At 40.7% G+C, this 22,120-nt stretch overlaps 2 protein-coding genes across 4 annotated transcripts in view; both read left to right on the top strand.

The window, feature by feature from the left end:
- LOC125003709 (selection and upkeep of intraepithelial T-cells protein 2-like) overlaps positions 1–13,686 on the top strand; it is a 41,861-nt gene extending 28,175 nt beyond the window's left edge. The window contains exons 2-6 of one of the 3 annotated variants that reach the window (XM_047577819.1): positions 4,915–5,262; positions 5,461–5,476; positions 12,769–12,857; positions 12,979–13,083; positions 13,369–13,686. In XM_047577819.1, coding sequence (XP_047433775.1) covers positions 4,915–5,262; positions 5,461–5,476; positions 12,769–12,857; positions 12,979–13,083; positions 13,369–13,508 — 698 coding nt within the window. In that variant the 3' untranslated portion in view covers positions 13,509–13,686. Of the gene's footprint in view, positions 1–3,850; positions 3,961–4,914; positions 5,263–5,460; positions 5,477–11,466; positions 11,616–12,218; positions 12,567–12,767; positions 12,858–12,978; positions 13,084–13,368 lie in introns of those variants that run through there. The other 2 variants (XM_047577818.1, XM_047577822.1) reach the window with 2 other exon arrangements.
- Positions 13,687–16,857: 3,171 nt separating this feature from the next.
- The window catches only part of LOC125003710 (selection and upkeep of intraepithelial T-cells protein 2-like), a 31,284-nt gene continuing 26,021 nt past the window's right edge, over positions 16,858–22,120 (top strand). Inside the window, exons 1-2 of the mRNA XM_047577823.1 lie at positions 16,858–17,030; positions 19,176–19,523. Coding sequence (XP_047433779.1) covers positions 16,925–17,030; positions 19,176–19,523 — 454 coding nt within the window. The 5' untranslated portion in view covers positions 16,858–16,924. The remainder of the gene's footprint in view (positions 17,031–19,175; positions 19,524–22,120) is intronic.

Raw genomic sequence — 22,120 nt, 5'->3', positions numbered from 1 at the left:
ACACCAACAACCACAGATCTTCCTCAATAAAAGGGAGAGAAAAAAGAATGGAGAGAATCAATTTATTCATTGGAAAATGGGCTCCATCTTCTTACAGGGTTTCGGAAAAGGGAGATGAAAAATGGAATGCTGAGAGAAGGAACGAAGACAAGGACAAGACAAAGGGGACCCAGGACGTCACCCAGTGAAGTGGTCATGAACCTCCAGCAGGTCAGCTGTGGTTCTGGAGGGCTCTACCTTCTAAAAGCATTTTTTGAATCAAACTCTGTTCATATTATTTGTTTTAAACCTGATATTAAAATTTCTGTGCTGCACTTTCTTTATATTTTGTTAGAATAAAAATCTTTTCCCTTTTTTTTAACCGCCCACCTTATTAATGTTTTTTTTCGATTAGGTTGAAATAGATTTTACAGGTCGACCCCTTGCATAAATCAGGAAGTGCACAGGATGGTTATGAAAAAATGTCTTGTCATTTGTTGGTTTTTTGAAAAGCTTAATATTGAATGAAAAATGATGATGTTTATTTATAACTAGCACTAGTTTAATATAAAGCACATATAGTAGGCAGAGGGTCCCTACTTAATGTCTCCATCAGTTTGGGGGACGATTGGCAAAAGCTTATTATTACTTATTAATGGATGTGCTTGAATTAAGACATCGTAAGTCTATGTCGAATAAGTCACATTTCAAAATGTGGACACAGCTGCTTAATGTGTGAATGATGCAAGTAGGTGGGCAGGTTATAAATGAAGCTGGCCACTAGATGTCACTGCTGAGGCGGATTTAAGGCTTCGAAGCTTTGAATGTTTTCTTTGGGTTCAATCAGGAAGAAGCCCCAGAAGCTTCACGAGGCTTCATCCACCCCTCTCTCGCCTTTAGGTGTAACTCAAAGGACAAACAACAAACAATCTGAGGCTAGAGCACAATTACAATTGACAAAGTTACTGATGTGGCAGACAGGGTGAGAAGACAAGAAGCACAAGAAACAATCGGGAAACAATCACGTGCCCTTTCATTGAAGACCAATTGACATCGGAGCCCAAATCGCGAGCAGAGCGTGAACGCATCTTTCCGGGAGATAATCACACAAAGAAGAGCATATTTTAGCCATTTGTCCCGCTAAGCTCAAACACAGCTCAGAATCAGGATCATTTCATTCAGGCTGTTACGCCCCGGCCTAGGGAAACCTAAACATAACATAAACACCAACTATTATGAAAAGTAACACAGAACACGGGGAGATGCAGTCCAACACGAAGGGATTTATTTACCCAAACGAACATAAAGTATTCGGGGTGAGCATCACCTAAAACAATAAACAAAACGAGCTGGATTTGAAAACTGACTTGCCTATACCAAAAGAAAAAGAAGTCAACAAAACAAGAGGTTTTCTACCCTCATGTTGACATGGCACACTCGGGACTTTTTCTTTCTATCTGGCGTCTTGATCACATAGTCTGTGTCGCTCAACTTCCGCTCCACCTCATAAGGACCACAAAACTTGGCTTGAAGACAAGACCCAACAACAGGCAGTAGAACTAATACACAGTCACCTGGGTGAAAATTGCGACTGAGTGTGTTTTTAATCATACTGTTTTTTCATCTTAGACTGTGCAGCGGAGAGGGAACTACGCGCCAGCTTTGGTCTTGACGTATGATTCTCGCTTCGGGTGCGAGAGTTTCCCGGGTTCAGATCCCCGATGAGCCCCCTTTTGTGTTACGTCCCGGCTCGAGAGGCGCAACATAAAAGTGGAGACACATGATGGAGTTTCTCAAAGTATTTATTTTACAAGAAGGGACAGAAAAACAGGTGAGCCATGATGAGCTTCTGCAGTGGAAAAATCATCCCCCAGGCCTCTTCAACAGGCCTTTTAGTCAGTCTTCTCAGGTGTAGCTGATTAAGGTGATTAGGCACAGGCCGAACACACCTGTACAGCCAGTGAAAATGCAGAGGGCGTAACAAGGCCAACAACTTAATGTACTGACATGATGTAACTGTGGCTTCAGCTTCCATCTTTATTGTAGCCCATGTAACATTATAGAATTAAGAAATCCAACTCCCCAGATGAAACGATGTTTTTGTTCTTGGTTTTTATTTGCTCCCGCGTTCTTTTTACTCCAGAGGTGTCACATCTGGGCGATGAGACTAATTGTCATACTCGCGATTCATCTGTGCAGCGCAGTGTTTGGGTTTCGTGGCTTCGTTAAACTAATTGAGCCATTGATGTGTAATTTGCGCATTTATGCAATCTGCAGTCCTTTACCATGCCTTATGGCGCCTCTTCGATGCAGCCGCGGCGTTTGACTTTTCGAGATTTCGAGTGAGATTTACTTCTTCCTCTTCATATTTGAGGAGAATCAGTCAGTTTGATCCTTTTTGTAGGGAGGCGATCAACAAGACAAAACTTCTGTTATGGCACTCAACCACAAACTTAACCAGAGTTGGCCAGAAACAGGAACTCCTCCCTCCATCCCTGCAGCTCCACAACATGAATTTTTCGAAAAAAAAAAAAAATATATTAATAATATTGCCTAAGGGAAGCATGTATAATGTGAATAATATTGATCCTAGCACAGAACCCTGAGGAACCCCATAGCTTACTTTGGTACATATAGAAGAATTGTTGTTTACATGGACAAACTGGAATCTGTCTGACAGATATGATTCAAACCAGTCTAGTGCAGTTTCTGTAATTTTGATCACACTTTCAAGTCTCTGTAGTAGAATATTGTAATCAATAGTGTCAAATGCAGCACTGAGATCTAGCAGGACAAGTATAGAGACAAGTCCATTATCTGAAGCCATGAGGAGATCATTGGTAACTTTAACCAGAGCTGTTTCTGTGCTATGATGAGCTCTAAAACCTGACTGAAACTCTTCAAACCTGTTTAAATGATCAAGCAACTGATTGACAACAACCCTTTCCAAAACTTTAGAGATAAAAGGAAGGTTGGAAATTGGCCTATAGTTGGCTAAAACATCTGGGTCAAGAGTGGGTTTTTTAAGTAATGCTTTAATTACAGCAGTTTTAAAAGACTGGGGCACATATCCTGTTAATAAAGATACGTTTATCTGATTTAATATGGAGGTATTAATTAAAGGATAAACCTCCTTGAGCAACTTAGTCGGGATGGGATCTTGATGGTTTAGATGCTGTAATAACTGAAGTGAGCTCAGGAAGATCAGTTAGAGAGAAAGAATCCAAATATTGACTAGGTCCTACAGAGGTTTGTAATGCCACTGTACTTACATCTTTGACAGATGGAAGGGTGCTATGAATTTTATCTCTAATCCCAACAATTTTATCAGTGAAGAAGCTCATGAAATCATTACTGCTGAGGTCTGAAGGAATAGATGCTAATAGATGCTAAATACACCAAAGTTGAATAAACTGAGAAGAAACGTGAGATTAACAAGGTGCTACAGAGGACAGGTGGTTAAACTCAAAACACGAGTTTCACCACTTATACAGAAAATGTTTTACGGAGCTAAAACAGTGTGAGTACACACAGCAGCGGTGAAGAATCGTGAAGTTACGCAATACACTCACGTTCACGTTCAGTTCACGTGACGAACTGGGCAGGCAGAGGCAGGCGCGCAGGCGCACTGCTAGGAACCTGCCTACCTGCCCAGAGGCAGAGGCAGAGGCAGAAGCAGGCGCGCCTCTGCTTGCCCAGTTTGTGTCAAACTCAGGAACCAGAATAGCTAGAATCTGCTCATTTAAAGAAAAATATATATATATTCATCGTGCGTCGCCATTGGTCACTGAATTTTTCTGATGGGCTGGTGTGCTGCAGGGTAACAAAGACGCTTGATGAACAGCACAGTGTGGAACCTGAGGAACTTACAGATGCAAGGATACTGTACTACGCCTTCATTAGTTTTTTTATTAGTTAACATTATTTTAACGATGGCAGTAACAACATTGTTCGCTTTCGTGACTGTTGCATCGTTGATCGGTAAGTTTATATGTTTATATGAAATTACTCCTCAGTGTCATTATTACTTAGACACGCTCATTACTATCATTATTAATTACTATCATTACTAATTATTATTACTATGAATAGTGATTATTATTATTGCTGTGCTTTATATGCGTGGTGAGTAGGATTTCATGCTACTTTATATTTCTTAGTGAACTTTCTTTACATGAGCGTTCCTGAGGCAGGACGCCAAACCGTGTAGTCTGAGTCATACAGTCACGGCATGTGTCATACCGTAACTCGGCAGCCAATCAGGTGCCTGCTACTGGGTGCAGTGCGTGTAAGTGAACACTGTGATTTATAGAGTTGTGTGCGTTTTTGGTGATTAATCCCAGCAGTGAGCCTTCTTTTTATTGGGCTCATTTTAAAGTTGATGCTTTCCTAAACCAGGAAACCAGACGGTTTAACAAAGGTGGTGGCAGCTTTACAATCAGTTAGCGTACCCACATAACAATGGAGAGAACAAATTATTACAATACTTAGATATTAGCTTTTAGCTCAGAGTTGTTTAGTCTTTGTGTTGTATGGATCGAGGGCTTGAATGATGTGTAGATCCTTGATATTCTTCTATATATATTTATTTAAATTTAATCTAAACAGACGAGCAGTCTTCAGGGGTGATCTAGGGTCAGAGCTTTAGGCTCCTAACGGGTGATGCGGCTTCTGACGTGACTTTGCTGGTGCCCGAGACGTACATAGAGAATTTCTTGAAGACGTTTCACATGTCACATGAGTGGTGACATTCTACACGTCCAGCTGCCTTTATTCACCTAAACAAAGCAAGTAAATGATAAAAACTAATCTGCATGAGTCAGACACGTTTGATTGTATGTGGTTGTTTATATGACTCTTCACAGTTTGATCATTTACTGAAAATTATTTTCTGTTTCTTTTTATTTTCAATTTTTTTCTGGTTTGTTTCTCCAGAAAAACGTCCCATCATCAACCAGACTCAGCTGATTAAAGTACCAGAAGGATCTAATTTGACTCTACAGTGTCAAACTGATCCAGAGATCAACCTAACAAACTACACCTTGGACTGGAAGAGAGTGGACATCCCACATGTCTCAGACAACTTTGTCTACTACCGTCATCGTGGGACAGATCATCCTGAGGAACAGATGCAGCGATACAAGAACAGAGCAGAGCTGATTAAAGAGGACCTGACCAGAGGACGGATGACTCTACTGATCCCCACAGTCCAGCAGTCTGACTCAGGACACTTCAAATGCTTCATCCCAAAGCTGAACGTCAGCTTTGTTTTCAACATTGTCGGTAAGTTTACTGAACTCACAACGTTGTGTTGTTGGTGCCACACACCACAGGACCCCCTCAGAAGACCCATGTCCTTCTCTGATGAGACACCACAAGGGACAACTACACAGTATTAGAAAGGTGGTCATAATGATGTGGCTGATGTGTGTAGGTGGATAAAATATTTTTATTAAAATATTTATATTTTATCTGTAACAGTGACGAAGGATCAAGAGATGACGACAAAGAGACAGGATGTCGTCATGACGACGTCCACTGTGTCTGGTAGGTCTTTATTTATTTCACTATAGTTTGGAATAAAGTTATTATTCTAAACTATATTGTGTTGTTAAATTAAATCTCATTTGAGTTTATTCCTCTAAATTCAAGAGTTTAATTTCTTTCAGGTCCTGTAGAGAAGAGAAACCGCTGGATCATTCTTGGTGTCTGTATTTGTTTCCTTGTTCTTGGTTTCATCATTGGAGTCCTGGTGAAGAACAGAGGGATTAGTGAGTTACAGACTTTTACATTTTAACTGGACATTGTGATGAACATGTACTTTATTTTATATCTAATAGTCAGACTTGACTGTGTTTAGCAGCTGAAGCTACTTGAGGCTTTACATTTGAAGTTCAGGGCCACATTCAGAACAAGTTGATCTCAAGGGGCTCAGATCAATAAGAGAAAAATAACACCAACAACCACAGACTCTTCCTACAATAAAAGGTAGATGAACAGAGAACTGGAGAGAATCAGTTCATTCACCTGGAAACTGGTCTCCATCTTCTTACAGGGATGCGCAGACGGAGAATAGATGAAGAAATGGGAATAAGAAGATGAAGGAGACGAAGACGAGGACGTCACCACAGTGAATGTGGTCATGAACCTCCAGCAGGATCAGCTGTGATTCTGGAGGACTCTACCTTCAGTCATTTAACTCTCATCTTGAGGATGAACTGCTGCAGTATTTTATTATTTCATGTTGTTGTGTCTGCCTGGGTTTTCTCCAGGTACTCTGTTTTCCTCCCACCTCCAAAGAAATGCTCGTTAGGCTGATTGGTGATCATGAATGGACCCTATGTGTGAGTGTGAGTGGTTGTTTGTCTCTGTATTAGCCCTGAGATAGACTGGAGACCTGTCCAGGGTGAACCCCACCTCTCACCTGATGCCAGCTGGGACAGACTCCAGAAACCCCTGTGACCCTAGTGAGGATAAGAGGTAGCAGAAGATGAGATGAGATGTCTCTGTTCACCATGATATTTATTTAACCTGCCTCGCCATTATTTAAGTGTTTTGTATTTTTATTAGTATTATTGGTTGTAATAGATTTTACAGTCGGACACTTGAACATCAGTCAGGAAGATGAAAACCCTGCTACAGGATATATATATGATAGGGTTAGTGATTAGTTTGTTTGTTGTTTTGTTATTGTTGTCGTGCCTTGCTCTTTTGAGCCCAGTTGTCAAACATGCGGCCCTTGAGGCAGTGGCGTTGTTCTGAAGACTGTATGACAGGGCAGGTGATGAGCACAGACCGACCACTAGAGGCGCTGCTGCGCCCGGTCAAGCAGCGCACTGCTGGTTTTCTGAGAGAGAAGTGGAGACAGTCGAGAGCAGTGTTATTTTGTACATAGTGGACAAAGTTGTTGCACTGAATCAGATGGTTGTTATTAGATGTGCGTCCAGAGAAGTGTGAGTCGAGATATGTTTGACAACCAGATGCATGTTATTGTTGTGCTGCTACACGTTACCTGTTAGATTCAGGTTTATATCTGGTGCTAATTATCAACAGTAATGATGCGAACGGTCATTTATTTTATATAATTCCGTCTCTTTTCTTTCTCACTTAACTTTATGTGATATACACATAATTCTGGTGATTGTGTGTGTTAGATTTCATCTGTTTGAGGAAGTTATTGAGATGCTAAGGGTGATTATTATTATCGTTATTATTACTGTGTATTTTGTTATTAATGGGTATTATTATTTCTGCTTATTTCAGAACCACACATATAAACACACATGAACAGCCATATTTGTAAAGGGTGACTTTCAGTTGAATTAAAGCACCATAAACTGATCAACTGTCTCCTCCTTGTCTTGGGGGGACCTTGTGGACTGAGTTTTGACCGACGCACATTTCGCGATTGCGAAGCAGAGAAGCCAGTCAGATTTTTTTCTATGAGACTCTACATTACAGGCGGAGCTACGCCCACTGGCCACGCAGGACTGCGCCATAATTTGACAAAGTGCGATGCAGAACATTAGCTCCTATCATTTCCTGTTGCTGGTTGTCTCCGATTCGGGCACAAGATCCTCTTGTACTTGTTGGATCTGAGCCTCGTCCCCCGCCTCACTTCCACTGCCACTTGCAGCCATCACACGTAGCAAACTTTCTTAGCATGTTGTGTTTTTAGCACGTTGTCACTCATGCGACCGGACTTTTCTTTTCTTCTTTATTTATTTTTTGTGTCGAATCTTCCTTAGCTGCTCACGACCACTTCTGACACCATGTGTTATCTTGTAATAAGCAGACGAGGCCTGATAGCTGCTCTTGTTCAACTTGACTTAACATCTCTCATGAATCATAACAGTCCGGAGCTTCCCTTTGCTACACTTTGCTCCAGTTCATCTGAAACCAGCTCCGTGGGGTTAAAGTCTGGAGACTGGGCCACGGTCCACTCCATGTTGTTTTTATCCTGAGGTAGTTCTGGTTTAGGTCTGGACTAAAGCTTTGGCTCATTACCTGTGTAACTATAACTATAAACTAAAGCTCTGGACCTGTGGTGTACGCATGCAGACAAAATCCTTGGTTCAGTTCCATGTCAGAAAAAGAAAAACCCACGATGGTCCCAGAAATAACTAGAAATTGGCTTAAATTATGATGCATCCATCTGTTTTAGTGCCAAGAAAAACTAGTATATTAGGAGAATAATGACATTTAATAAACTATTCTTTAAAAATAAATAGGTTTCTTAACAGCAGGGTGAATCCTCATCTTCTTATAAAGTGCGTGTGTTGTGTTCAGTCTGGTTTCTGGTTCAGGGCAGCTCCCAGGTACCTAAAAGAGTCCACGGCCTCAGTGTGTTTGTGCCCACACACATGAAATAAACAGCTTTTTATTGTCATTGTAGGAGAAAATGACCAGATAACTTAAACGATTTAAGTACTTGGATCCTCAGCATTAAGACATTTACAAAATACTCCCATAGATTCTTAGTTTGACTCGTGCACATGAAACTTGATTAGAAATCTAGACGTTTGTAGTAATTATGTCACGTTCTCAATAAACGTATCGTTCCTGTACAATACAGATGAAAAATACAGAAATACAATGTTTATTATAGGTTTTATTATGGATTTATTGTGTAAATATGTTTTTGACCTACATTTAAACAAAGTATTTAACAGAAAACTTTGCTTTGATCCTCGATGCTTCACTGCCACCTTGTGGTTGTAGTTTATCAGTGCAGCGTAGTCCTGTTGCTCCTGAGTCTAAACAGCTTTATCTTTGTTTTCAATGTAACTACCAGCGATGGGAATAACAGCGTTAAAATAAACGGCGGTACTTTTTCAGTGACGGGGTAATCTAACTAATTACTGTTTCCATCTCTATAACGCCGTTTCCGTTATTGAAAATTACATGGGGCGCGTTACTTGGTTCTCAGCCACGGGAACCACGAAGATTTTTTCTTTCTTTTTTTTTTTTTTTTGGCGAGGAGAGGAGGGAGGGGCGACACAACCGCATAGGTCAGGGGTGTCCAAACTTTTTGCAAAGAGGGCCAGATTTGATAAAGTGAAGATGCCCGGGGGCCAGTAGTTTGTACGGACATTTTTTAACTACAAAAGTTTTATGCAAATACACACTGTTATAAAACAATTTTCATTGTCACAATTATCTTTATTTTTCAAATGACAAAATAACCAAATATAAGCCACTCAGGCAGATGTGAACAACTCTAAAAACACAAATTCTGCCTTTCATTCATATCTGGAGAGTCAGATAACATTGAACAAATGTTGAATAAATGAAGCATCGTCTCATCATTGCATGTAGTCAGTGTGCTGCACGAGTTCATGAACCTTAATGTGCACATACACCCGAATGAAAACACACTCAGCCTCTCATCTCTCTCTTTTTTTACTGAAGATATAAAGTTAAGAGTTTTACCTGGTGTGAAACGAGCTCCTCTGTCCTCTCCTCATGTCCAGAGTCTCCATTTACCTCCTTTGGTCTTTATCTGTCTGACCTCGTTTTAGATCAACTCGAGCTAAAGTAGAGAAGGAGGGGAGGGTTCACGTGTTTCAACAGACCGCTCATTGGACCATATTGACCAGATTGGCTGAGGGCCAACGCGGGAGTTTACACGTAATATGTGCCGCGTAAGTTCAGTGGGCGGGACAGAAAACTGAATCACACGTGTTCAACCAATGATAATATCAATAAATAATAATAATATTTATAATAATAATAATAATTATAATAATAACAACAACAACAATAATAATAATAAAAAATAAAATGTCTGGTTCGGCCTTTCATGCTTTGGAGGTCCAACAGCTCCTCTGTTATGTTCATGTTGTTGTCAACTCCTCTTAACAAAAATCAGTAGCTGTGCAGTGTCAGATGCATCTGTGCTTTCATCGCAGGCTAATGAGAAATAATCAAAAGCCTCTCCCCTGTCCCCCAGTTGTCTCTGAATATCCGACGATATGTCCTCAACTCTCCGTGCCACAGTGTTACGTGCCAGGCAAACATTCGCAAATTCTTGCTTCTTCTCAGGGCAAATGTTCTCCACCATTTTCATAACACAGTCTTTGATAAATGTACCTTCAGTAAAAGGTTTGCCATGTTTAGCTATTAACATGGCCACTTCGTAGCTTGCTTTGGTGATATTTTCTTTTGACTCACAGGCCCGCGTGAAGAACCGCTGTTGTGATGCCAGTGCAGCTTGGAGCTGCTTCACTTTTTCAGCACGGTCACTCCCTGTTAGTTTGTCGTATGTGTTAGCATGTTTAGTCTGGTAGTGTCTCTTTACGTTGAAATCCTTGAACAAGGCAAACGTCTCTTTACAAATTAGACGAACACAATTGCCTTGATTTTCAGGGAAGAAGTATTGTAATTCCCATCTCTCTTGAAAGCGGCGGCCCTCACTGTCAACTTCCCTCGTTTTCTTTGCAGTGGCCATGGCAGAAATGAGCGGAGAGGGGTTCGCGGCACGGATGCAGAGACTGATAGTATTAAAGTTGTTCGTCTTTCCTCCACAGTACTCCCCCAGTATGAGGGCCACCTATCTGTCCATGACCGACGAACAGAGCAGACACATTGGAAACGACTTCCGAGCATAGACTTCTTTATTCGCCTGGAGGAGGAGGCGGAAGGGGATAACGGCGCCACCCGCCCTCGAGAGGACAGGGGGCGGTTTCCAAGCGTCGCAGTGGACGGTGCGCTACATCTCGTTAGTTCAGGACCACAGCCGGCGCAGACCAATGAAACCATATCCACTTTTGTCCTCTCCGTGTTTTAAATGACATTTCTGTCCGAACCACGCTAAATTTAACTTGCTCCAAATCTGTCGGGTTCCTTTCTCACTCGACGTTGAACTTTGAAACGGATTGAACCCATTTAGCTTTTGAAATGGAAATGCGTGTTACTTTTAACATTCAGGTCTCCAAAGAGGAAAATGTGAACACTTTATGATTGATTTATTTATTCTGTTTGACAGTGCAGGCGGGCCATAAATCCATAAATAAAACATTTATGGCCCCCGGGCCGGACTTTGGAAATGCCTGGCTGAGGGCCAACGCGTGGGTTTACACGTAATATGTGGCGCGTAAATTCAGTGGGCGGAACAGAAAACTCTATGGACTTTCACGATAAGCCAATCACAGACAGTGTTCAGTTTATACACAAATCACACACAACTAGCAGAGGGAAGCGGCAGCAATGCTGAATGTCTGAATGTGTAGAGAGAAAACAGATTTTTTTTTATTTTTTTTTTTTTTTTTTTTTTTTTTTTTACATTTTTTTAGGAATAAAATACAATTTATTTGGAAGCAGTTTGTGTTGTGTGACCTTGGATCCCCCGCCTCTTCTGACACTCACAGGCTGTTTGACTCTACGCACAAAGTTACGCCCACTCCACTAACTTGACACGGAAACGCCCACAGCTCCGACTCACTGTCCTCTATAAAAACCACGCTGCATTAAAAACCAAAACACACACGACAGAGGGGACAGGCGCTGCAACATGGTTGTCAAGACTTAATTAGTTTTATTATTATTATTATTATTATTATTATTATTAGTTGACATTATTTTAACAATGACAGTAACAACATTGTTCGCTTTCGTGACTGTTGCATCGTTGATCGGTGAGTTTATATGTTTATGTGAAATAACTCCTCAGTGTCATTATTACTTAGACACGCTCATTACTATCATTATTAATTATTATCATTGTTAATAATTATTACTATGAATAGTGATTATGATTATTGCTGTGCTTTATATGCGTGGTGGGTACGATTTCACGCTACTTTAACTTTTCTCAGTGAACTTCAAATGTTATAAATAGTAAATACTTAGCATTTTAAAATTAGCTTTTTAGCTGAGAGTGGTTTTCATAGTTAGTAGTTTGTGTTGTATGGACCGAGGGCTGGAATAATGTGTATATCCTATTACTTAGACAGGCTCATTATTAATTATTAACAATGAATAGTGATTATTATTATTATTGCTGTGCTTTATATGCGTGGTGAGTAGGATTTCACGCTACTTTAAATTTCTTAGTGAACTTTTTACGTGTTTATTCGTGATATATCGTTGTAAATGTTGTGATGAGGGTTTATGTCTGACACATTTCGTCACAACGCCGACGGAACTCTCTCTCCCTCATTCTCTCTCTTTCTCTTCAAGAAAGTGCCCCCCAGTGGTGAGCTGAACAAGTGTATTTTTTTTCTGGTTTGTTTCCCCAGAAAAACGTCCCATCATCAACCAGACTCAGCAGATTAAAGTACCAGAAGGATCTAATTTGACTCTACAGTGTCAAACTGATCCAGAGATCAACCTAACAAACTACACCGTGGACTGGAGGAGAGTGGACATCCCACATGTCTCAGACCTCTTTGTCTACTCCCGTCGACGTGGGACAGATCATCCTGTGGAACAGATGCAGCGATACAAGAACAGAGCAGAGCTGATTAAAGAGGACCTGACCAGAGGACGGATGACTCTACTGATCCCCACAGTCCAGCAGTCTGACACAGGACACTTCAGATGCTTCATCCCAAAGCTGAGCGTCGGCTTTGTTTTCAACATTAACGGTAAGTTTACTGAACTCACAACGTTGTGTTGTTGGTGCCACACACCACAGGACCCCCTCAGAAGACCCATGTCCTTCTCTGATGAGACACCACAAGGGACAACTACACAGTATTAGAAAGGTGGTCATAACAATGTGGCTGATCTGTGTAGGTGGATAAAACTGCAAGTTAATAATAAAGTTTGTGTTTTATCTGTAACAGTGACGAAGGATCAAGAGACGACGACAAAGAGAGAGGATGTCGCCATGACGACGCCTCCAGGATACAGAGTCATGAACCCCACTGTGTCTGGTAGGTCTTTATTTATTTCACTATAGTTTGGAATAAAGTTATTAATCTAAACTATGTTGTGTTGTTAAATTAAATCCCATTTGAGTTTATTCCTCTAATTCAAGAGTTTAATTTCTTTCAGGTCCTGTAGAGGAGAGAAGCTACTGGATCATTCTTGGTGTCTGTATTTGTTTCCTCCTTGTTCTTGGTTTCATCGTTGGAGTCCTGGTGAAGAACAGAGGGATCAGTGAGTTACAGACTTTTACATTTTAACTGGACATTGTGATGAACATGTACTTTATTTTATATCTAATAGTCAGACTTGACTGTGTTTAGCAGCTAAAGCTACTTGAGGCTTTACATTTGAAGTTCAGGGGCCACATTCAGAACAAGTTGATCTCAAGGGGCTCAGATCAATAAGAGAAAAATAACACCAACAACCACAGACTCTTCCTACAATAAAAGGTAGATGAACAGAGAACTGGAGAGAATCAGTTCATTCATCTGGAAACTGGTCTCCATCTTCTTACAGGGATTTGCAGATGGAGAATAGATGAAGAAATGGGAATGCTGAGGAAAGAAGATGAAGGAGACGAAGACGAGGACAGAGACAAAGACGAGGACATCACCACAGTGAACGTGGTCATGAACCTCCAGCAGGGTCGGCTGTGATTCTGGAGGACTCTACCTTCAGTCATTTAACTCTCATCTTGAGGACGAACTGCTGCAGTATTTTATTATTTCAAGTTGTTGTGTCTGCCTGGGTTTTCTCCAGGTCCTCTGTTTTCCTCCCACCTCCAAAGAAATGCTCGTTAGGCTGATTGGTGATCATGAATGGACCCTATGTGTGAGTGTGAGTGGTTGTTTGTCTCTGTATTAGCCCTGAGATAGACTGGAGACCTGTCCAGGGTGAACCCCACCTCTCACCTGATGCCAGCTGGGACAGACTCCAGAAACCCCTGTGACCCTAGTGAGGATAAGAGGTAGCAGAAGATAAGATGAGATGTCTCTGTTCACCATGATATTTCTTTAACCTGCCTCGCCATTATTTAAGTGTTTTGTATTTTTATTAGTATTATTGGTTGTAATAGATTTTACAGTCGGACACTTGAACATCAGTCATTAAGATGAAAACCCTGCTACAGGATATATATATGATAGGGTTAGTGATTCATTCGCTGTGTTTTTTGATTTTTGTTTTTGTTGTTTTTGTTGTTGTTGTGTCTTATTCTTTTGAGCCCAGTTGTCAAACATGCGGCCCTTGAGGCAGTGGCGTTGTTCTGAAGACTGTATGACAGGGCAGGTGATGAGCACAGACCGACCACTAGAGGCGCTGCTGCGCCCGGTCAAACAGCGCACTGCTGGTTTTCTGAGAGAAGTGGAGACAGTCGAGGGCAGTGTTATTTTGTACATAGTGGACAAAGTTGTTGCTCTGAATCAGATGGTTGTTATTAGATGTGCGTCCAGAGAAGTGTGAGTTGAGATATGTTTGACAACCAGATGCATGTTATTGTTGTGCTGCTACACGTTACCTGTTAGATTCAGGTTTATATCTGGTGCTAATGAGTGTGTCTCGTCTCCGTAATAATTACGGGTGCTAATTATCAACAGTAATGATGAACGGTCATTTATTTTATATCATTCCGTCTCTTTTCTTTCTCACTTATCTTTACGTGATATACACATAATTCTGGTGATTATGTGTGTTAGGTTTAATCTGTCTGAGGAAGTTAATAAGATGCTAAGGGTGATTATTATTATCATTATTATTACTGTGTATTTTGTTATTAATGGGTATTATTATTTCTGCTTATTTCAGAACCACACATATAAACACACATGAACAGCCATATTTGTAAAGGGTGACTTTCAGTTGAATTAAAGCACCATAAACTGATCAACTGTCTCCTCCTTGTCTTGGGGGACCTTGTGGACTGAGTTTTGACCGACGCACATTTCGCGATTGCGAAGCAGAGAAGCCAGTCAGATTTTTTTCTATGAAACTCTACATTACAGGCGGAGCTACGCCCACTGGCCACGCGGGACTGCGCCATAATTTGACAAAGTGCGGTGCAGAACATTAGCTCCTATCATTTCCTGTTGCTGGTTGTCTCCGATTCGGGCACAAGATCCTCTTGTACTTGTTGGATCTGAGCCTCGTCCCCCGCCTCACTTCCACTGCCACTTGCAGCGATCACACGTAGCAAACTTTCTTAGCATGTTGTGTTTTTAGCACGTTGTCACTCATGCGACCAGACTTTTCTTTTCTTCTTTATTTATTTTCGAATCTTCCTTAGCTGCTCACGACCACTTCTGACACCATGTGTTGTCTTGTTTTTATCTTGTAATAAGCAGACGAGGCGTGATAGCTGCTCTTGTTCAACTTGACTTAACATCTCTCATGAATCATAACAGTCCGGAGCTTCCCTTTGCTACACTTTGCTCCAGTTCATCTGAAACCAGCTCCGTGGGGTTAAAGTCTAGAGACTGGGCCACGGTCCACTCCATGTTGTTTTTATCCTGAGGTAGTTCTGGTTTAGGTCTGGACTAAAGCTTTGGCTCATTACCTGTGTAACTATAACTATAAACTAAAGCTCTGGACCTGTGGTGCACGCATGCAGACAAAATCCTTGGTTCAGTTCCATGTAAGAAAAGAAAAACCCACGATGGTCACAGAAATAACTAGAAACTGATTTAAATTATGATGCATCCATCTGTTTTAGTGCCAAGAAAAAACAAGTAAATTAGGAGGATAATGACATTTAATCAACTGTTCTTTAAAAATAAATAGGTTTCTTATCAGCAGGGTGAATCCTCATCTTTTTATAAAGTGCGTCTGTTGTGTTCAGTCTGGTACCCAGGTACCTAAACGAGTCCACGGCCTCAGTGTGTTTGTGCCCACACACATGAAATAAACAGCTTTTTATTGTCATTGTAGGAGAAAATGACCAGAGAACTTAAACTATTTAAGAACTTGGATCCTCAGCATTAAGACATTTACAAAATACTCCCCATAGATTCTTAGTTTGACTCGTGCACATGAAACTTGATTAGAAATCTAGACGTTTGTAGTAATTATGTCACGTTCTCAATAAACGTATGGTTCCTGTACAATACAGATGAAAAATACAGAAATACAATGTTTATTATAGGTTTTATTATGGATTTATTGTGTAAATATGTTTTTGACCTACATTTAAACAAAGTGTTTAACAGAAAACTTTGCTTTGATCCTCGATGCTTCACTGCCACCTTGTGGTTGTAGTTTATCAGTGCAGCGTAGTCCTGTTGCTCCTGAGTCTAAACAGCTTTATCTTTGTTATAGATATATATATATAATATAACTACACACAGAACAGATCGATAACACGCACAATAGAATGAATACATTTTAAATTCATTAAAACATTTGCATATATTTTAAATATATCAGTGTTTTGTCAGATAATTTGAGGTTAGAATCAGGTTGATGCAAATATTTTATAAAAAAAAGTAAGAATAATTTACATACAGTAGTTATGATTTTTATATTTTATACATTTATGACCAGATTGTGTTCAGAAACAGAAGAAAAGAAGAAGAGGAGAAATGGGCCAAAGATAAAGGTGTGCAGATTTCTATGGGTGACGTAAGTGGTGAGGCTAAAGGCTATTTATTAGCCTCTTGCTAATATGTTGCTATCAGCCACAGAAGACGATTTATTTGGTCTTTACTTTTGCTGAACTACAATTAGAATTGAGGCATCATGTCATGCAACTAATTTCACCCATAGGTGACCTAGTCTGGTGTGTGTTTGCAACACAACAAGTGCAAATTCAATTGCTATACGCTATATGCTAAATGAAATAGCTTCTAATATACACTGACATGGCATTTTGTTACATGTGATATAGCTTTTTAAATAAATTGTAGTGTGTTATGCTCATAGGGTGATAACAAATGTTACGGTCATTTTAATTGGATAACTGATGCGTGTGTGATAATATTGTATCTTAATTGTAAACTCAGGGGCACTGCTACAGTGTTTTGGAGCTGGAGCACCCACTGGCCACAATGAGGAGTCAGATACTCCCACAGCAGCCACAGACATGGTCCTGGAGTCTGATGAGCGGCCACCTACCACACAGGCCTCTTCAGGGATGGTCCTGGAGCCATCTACCCTCTCAGCCTCATGCTCCTTGCAGGACTCCTCAGGTGTGTGTGTGTGTGTGTGAGTGTGTGGGGTGGTGTATGTGTGCGTTTTTGCATCATTCTTTACTTTTGTAAATGCTGTGAATAGCATCTTTACTAATGACAATACCATTTTATTTTTTATTTAGAAATGCCTCAACCATAAATCTCTGCTTTATCTTGTAATAAGCAGACGAGGCCTGATAGCTGCTCTTGTTCAACTTGACTTAACATCTCTCATGAATCATAACAGTCCGGAGCTTCCCGCATGGCTACATACAACCTCTAAGCGGGCCGCGGCACATGCTCATAACTACTGTGGCATGCTGGGTAATGGAGTTCTCAACCTCTGAACTCATAACGTCACACAGCCAGGGCATAAATCAGGCCAGGACCGCCTCTGTAGCTTCATGATTAAGACTTGACATCGTTCACTTTTGCATTATTACCTTTTCCCAACACTCTGTTCACCGTCAATCAACTGGAGTCACGTGACATACAGAAATTCACGTAGATGACTGCACAGATTCTTTGTTTTTACATTTTTCATACAAGTCAATTAATTACATGAAGGTATATGAGTGTCTGTTAATTTTAGGAATGAAATACAATTTATTTAGAAGCAGTTTGTGTTGTGTGACCTGGGATCCCCCTCCTCTTCTGACACGCACAGGCTGTTTGACTCTCAGCAGAAAGTTACGCCCACTCCAGTTAGGCTCACTCCTCTGACTTCCCTTGGAAATGAGGAAATGTTCTTACACACGCCCACAGCTCTGTTGCTCCTCCCATAGTCAATAAGAACCGAGTTGTGACAAACCGAAACACACGACAGCGGGCAGGCGCTGCGACACGGTTGTCAAGACTTAATTAGTTTTATTATTATTATTATTATTATTATTATTATTATTATTATTATTATTATTATTATTAGTTGACATTATTTTAACAATGGCAGTAACAACATTGTTCGCTTTCGTGACTGTTGCATCGTTGATCGGTGAGTTTATATGTTTATATGAAATGGCTCCTCAGTGTCATTATTACTTAGACACGCTCATTACTATCATTATTAATTATTATCATTGTTAATAATTATTACTATGAATAGTGATTATTATTATTGCTGTGCTTATGTGCGTGGTGGGTAGGATTTAACGTTACTAACTTTTCGTAGTGAACTTTAAACGTTATAAATAGTAAATACTTGGCTATTAGCTTTTTAGCTGAGAGTGGTTTTAATAGTTAGTAGTTTGTGTTGTATGGACCGAGGGCTGGAATAATGTGTATATCCTATAACTTAGACAGGCTCATTATTAATTATTATCACTATGAATAGTAATTATTATTATTGCTGTGCTTTATATGCGTGGTGAGTAGGATTTCACGCTACTTTACATTTCTTAGTGAACTTTTACGTGTTTATTCGTTATATATCGTTGTAAATGCTGTGATGAGGAGACGGGAAGAGAGCGAGGGTTTCTGTGTTATAGTTCCTGAGGCAGGACACCAAACCGTGTAGTCTGAGTCATACCGTAACTCGCAGCCACTCAGGTGCCTGCCGGCGCAGAAGGATCCAACACACTCAATCACCACGATTACCATGACCTGGATGACTGAAAACCCTCACAGACAACACACTTAATCACAGCGCACACAGATCTGTCTCTCTCTCCCTCGTTCTTTCTCTTTCTCTTCAACAAAGTGCCCCCTAGTGGTGTATTTTCTCTTGACACTTTTACAGTTGTAACAGTTCTTACTGGGTGCAGTGCGTGTAAGTGAACACTGTGGTTTATAGGTTTGTGTGCGTTTTGAAACATTCTGAATAGGTTTGTAGTTGAATATTTTGTAGAAATACTTGCTACAAGGGAATTATTGGTCCGGATCAATTTTGACCATACTATGAAGGTACAGAATATGAACAGTGTGTAAGGGTTAAACTTCTTAGTGAACTTGTAAATGCTGTGATGAGGAGACGGAAAGAGGAAGTATCGAACACACTTTGACACCACAAAGCCGGCCGATTTTTCTGTTTCCCTCATTCTTCCTATTTCTCTTCAAAAAACAATTTCCTTTGTTCTTGATGCAGCTTTGTGACAGAGGAACGTTTGATCCTCATCCTCAGGTTGACATGAACTGATCAAACTGTTTTTTTCTGGTTTGTTTCCCCAGAAAAACGTCCCATCATCAACCAGACTCAGCTGATTAAAGTACCAGAAGGATCTAATTTGACTCTGCAGTGTCAAACTGATCCAGAGATCAACCTAACAAACTACACCTTGGACTGGAGGAGAGTGGACATCCCAAATGTCTCAGACCTCTTTGTCTACTTCCGTCAACGTGGGACAGATCATCCTCATCCACAGATGCAGCGATACAAGAACAGAGCAGAGCTGATTAAAGAGGACCTGACCAGAGGACGGATGACTCTACTGATCCCCACAGTCCAGCAGTCTGACTCAGGACGCTTCAGATGCTTCATCCCAAAGCTGAACGTCCGCTTTGTTTTCAACATTGTTGGTAAGTTTACTGAACTCACAACGTTGTGTTGTTGGTGCCACACACCACAGGACCCCCTCAGAAGACCCACGTCCTTCTCTGATGAGACACCACAAGGGACAACTACACAGTATTAGAAAGGTGGTCATAATGATGTGGCTGATCTGTGTACGTGGGTAAAATATTTGTATTAAAATATTTATATTTTATCTGTAACTGTGACAGTGACAAAGAGAGAGGATGTCGCCACGACGACGTCTCCAGGATACAGAGTCATGAACCCCACTGTGTCGGGTAGGTCTTTATTTATTTCACTATAGTTTGGAATAAAGTTATTAATCTAAACTATGTTGTGTTGTTAAATTAAATCCCATTTGAGTTTATTCCTCTAAATTCAAGAGTTTAATTTCTTTCAGGTCCTGTAGAGGAGAGAAGCTACTGGATCATTCTTGGTGTCTGTATTTGTTTCCTCCTTGTTCTTGGTTTCATCGTTGGAGTCCTGGTGAAGAACAGAGGGATTAGTGAGTTACAGACTTTTACATTTTAACTGGACATTGTGATGAACATGTACTTTATTTTATATCTAATAGTCAGACTTGACTGTGTTTAGCAGCTAAAGCTACTTGAGGCTTTACATTTGAAGTTCAGGGGCCACATTCAGAACAAGTTGATCTCAAGGGGCTCAGATCAATAAGAGAAAAATAACACCAACAACCACAGACTCTTCCTACAATAAAAGGTAGATGAACAGAGAACTGGAGAGAATCAGTTCATTCATCTGGAAACTGGTCTCCATCTTCTTACAGGATTTGCAGACGGAGAATAGATGAAGAAATGGGAATGCTGAGGAAAGAAGATGAAGGAGACGAAGACAAGGACAGAGACAAGAGACAAAGACGAGGACGTCACCACAGTGAACGTGGTCATGAACCTCCAGCAGGTTCAGCTGTGATTCTGGAGGACTCTACCTTCAGTCATTTAACTCTCATCTTGAGGATGAACTGCTGCAGTATTTTATTATTTCAAGTTGTTGTGTCTGCCTGGGTTTTCTCCAGGTACTCTGTTTTCCTCCCACCTCCAAAGAAATGCTCGTTAGGCTGATTGGTGATCATGAATGGACCCTATGTGTGAGTGTGAGTGGTTGTTTGTCTCTGTATTAGCCCTGAGATAGACTGGAGACCTGTCCAGGGTGAACCCCACCTCTCACCTGATGCCAGCTGGGACAGCCCTCCAGAAACCCCTGTGACCCTAGTGAGGATAAGAGGTAGCAGAAGATGAGATGTCTCTGTTCACCATGATATTTCTTTAACCTGCCTCGCCATTATTTAAGTATTTTGTATTTTTATTAGTATTATTGGTTGTAATAGATTTCACAGTCGGACACTTGAACATCAGTCATTAAGATGAAAACCCTGCTACAGGATATATATATGATAGGGTTAGTGATTCATTCGCTGTGTTTTTTGTTTGTTTGTTTGTGTTGTTGTTGTTGTTGTTGTTGTTGTGTCTTGCTCTTTTGAGCCCAGTTGTCAAACATGCGGCCCTTGAGGCAGTGGCGTTGTTCTGAAGACTGTATGACAGGGCAGGTGATGAGCACAGACCGACCACTAGAGGCGCAGTGTTTATTTTGTACATAGTGGACAAGGTTGTTGCTCTGAATCAGATGGTTGTTATTAGATGTGCGTCCAGAGAAGTGTGAGTTGAGATATGTTTGACAACCAGATGCATGTTATTGTTGTGCTGCTACACGTTACCTGTTAGATTCAGGTTTATATCTGGTGCTAATGAGTGTGTCTCGTCTCCGTAATAATTACGGGTGCTAATTATCAACAGTAATGATGAACGGTCATTTATTTTATATCATTCCGTCTCTTTTCTTTCTCACTTATCTTTACGTGATATACACATAATTCTGGTGATTATGTGTGTTAGATTTAATCTGTCTGAGGATGTTAATAAGATGCTAAGGGTGATTATTATTATCATTATTATTACTGTGTATTTTGTTATTAATGGTATTATTATTTCTGCTTATTTCAGAACCACACATATAAACACACATGAACAGCCATATTTGTAAAGGGTGACTTTCAGTTGAATTAAAGCACCATAAACTGATCAACTGTCTCCTCCTTGTCTTGGGGGGACCTTGTGGACTGAGTTCTGACCGACGCACATTTCGCGATTGCGAAGCAGAGAAGCCAGTCAGATTTTTTTCTATGAGACTCTACATTACAGGCGGAGCTACGCCCACTGGCCACGCGGGACTGCGCCATTATTTGACAAAGTGCGATGCAGAACATTAGCTCCTATCATTTCCTGTTGCTGGTTGTCTCCGATTCGGGCACAAGATCCTCTTGTACTTGTTGGATCTGAGCCTCGTCCCCCGCCTCACTTCCACTGCCACTTGCAGCCATCACACGCAGCAAACTTTCTTAGCATGTTGTGTTTTTAGCACGTTGTCACTCATGCGACCAGACTTTTCTTTTCTTCTTTATTTATTTTCGAATCTTCCTTAGCTGCTCACGACCACTTCTGACACCATGTGTTGTCTTGTTTTTATCTTGTAATAAGCAGACGAGGCGTGATAGCTGCTCTTGTTCAACTTGACTTAACAT

Source organism: Mugil cephalus, chromosome 2, assembly GCF_022458985.1.
Source record: "Mugil cephalus isolate CIBA_MC_2020 chromosome 2, CIBA_Mcephalus_1.1, whole genome shotgun sequence".
Classification (NCBI taxonomy): Eukaryota; Metazoa; Chordata; class Actinopteri; order Mugiliformes; family Mugilidae; genus Mugil; species Mugil cephalus.
This window is presented reverse-complemented; position numbering and strand designations above follow the sequence as displayed.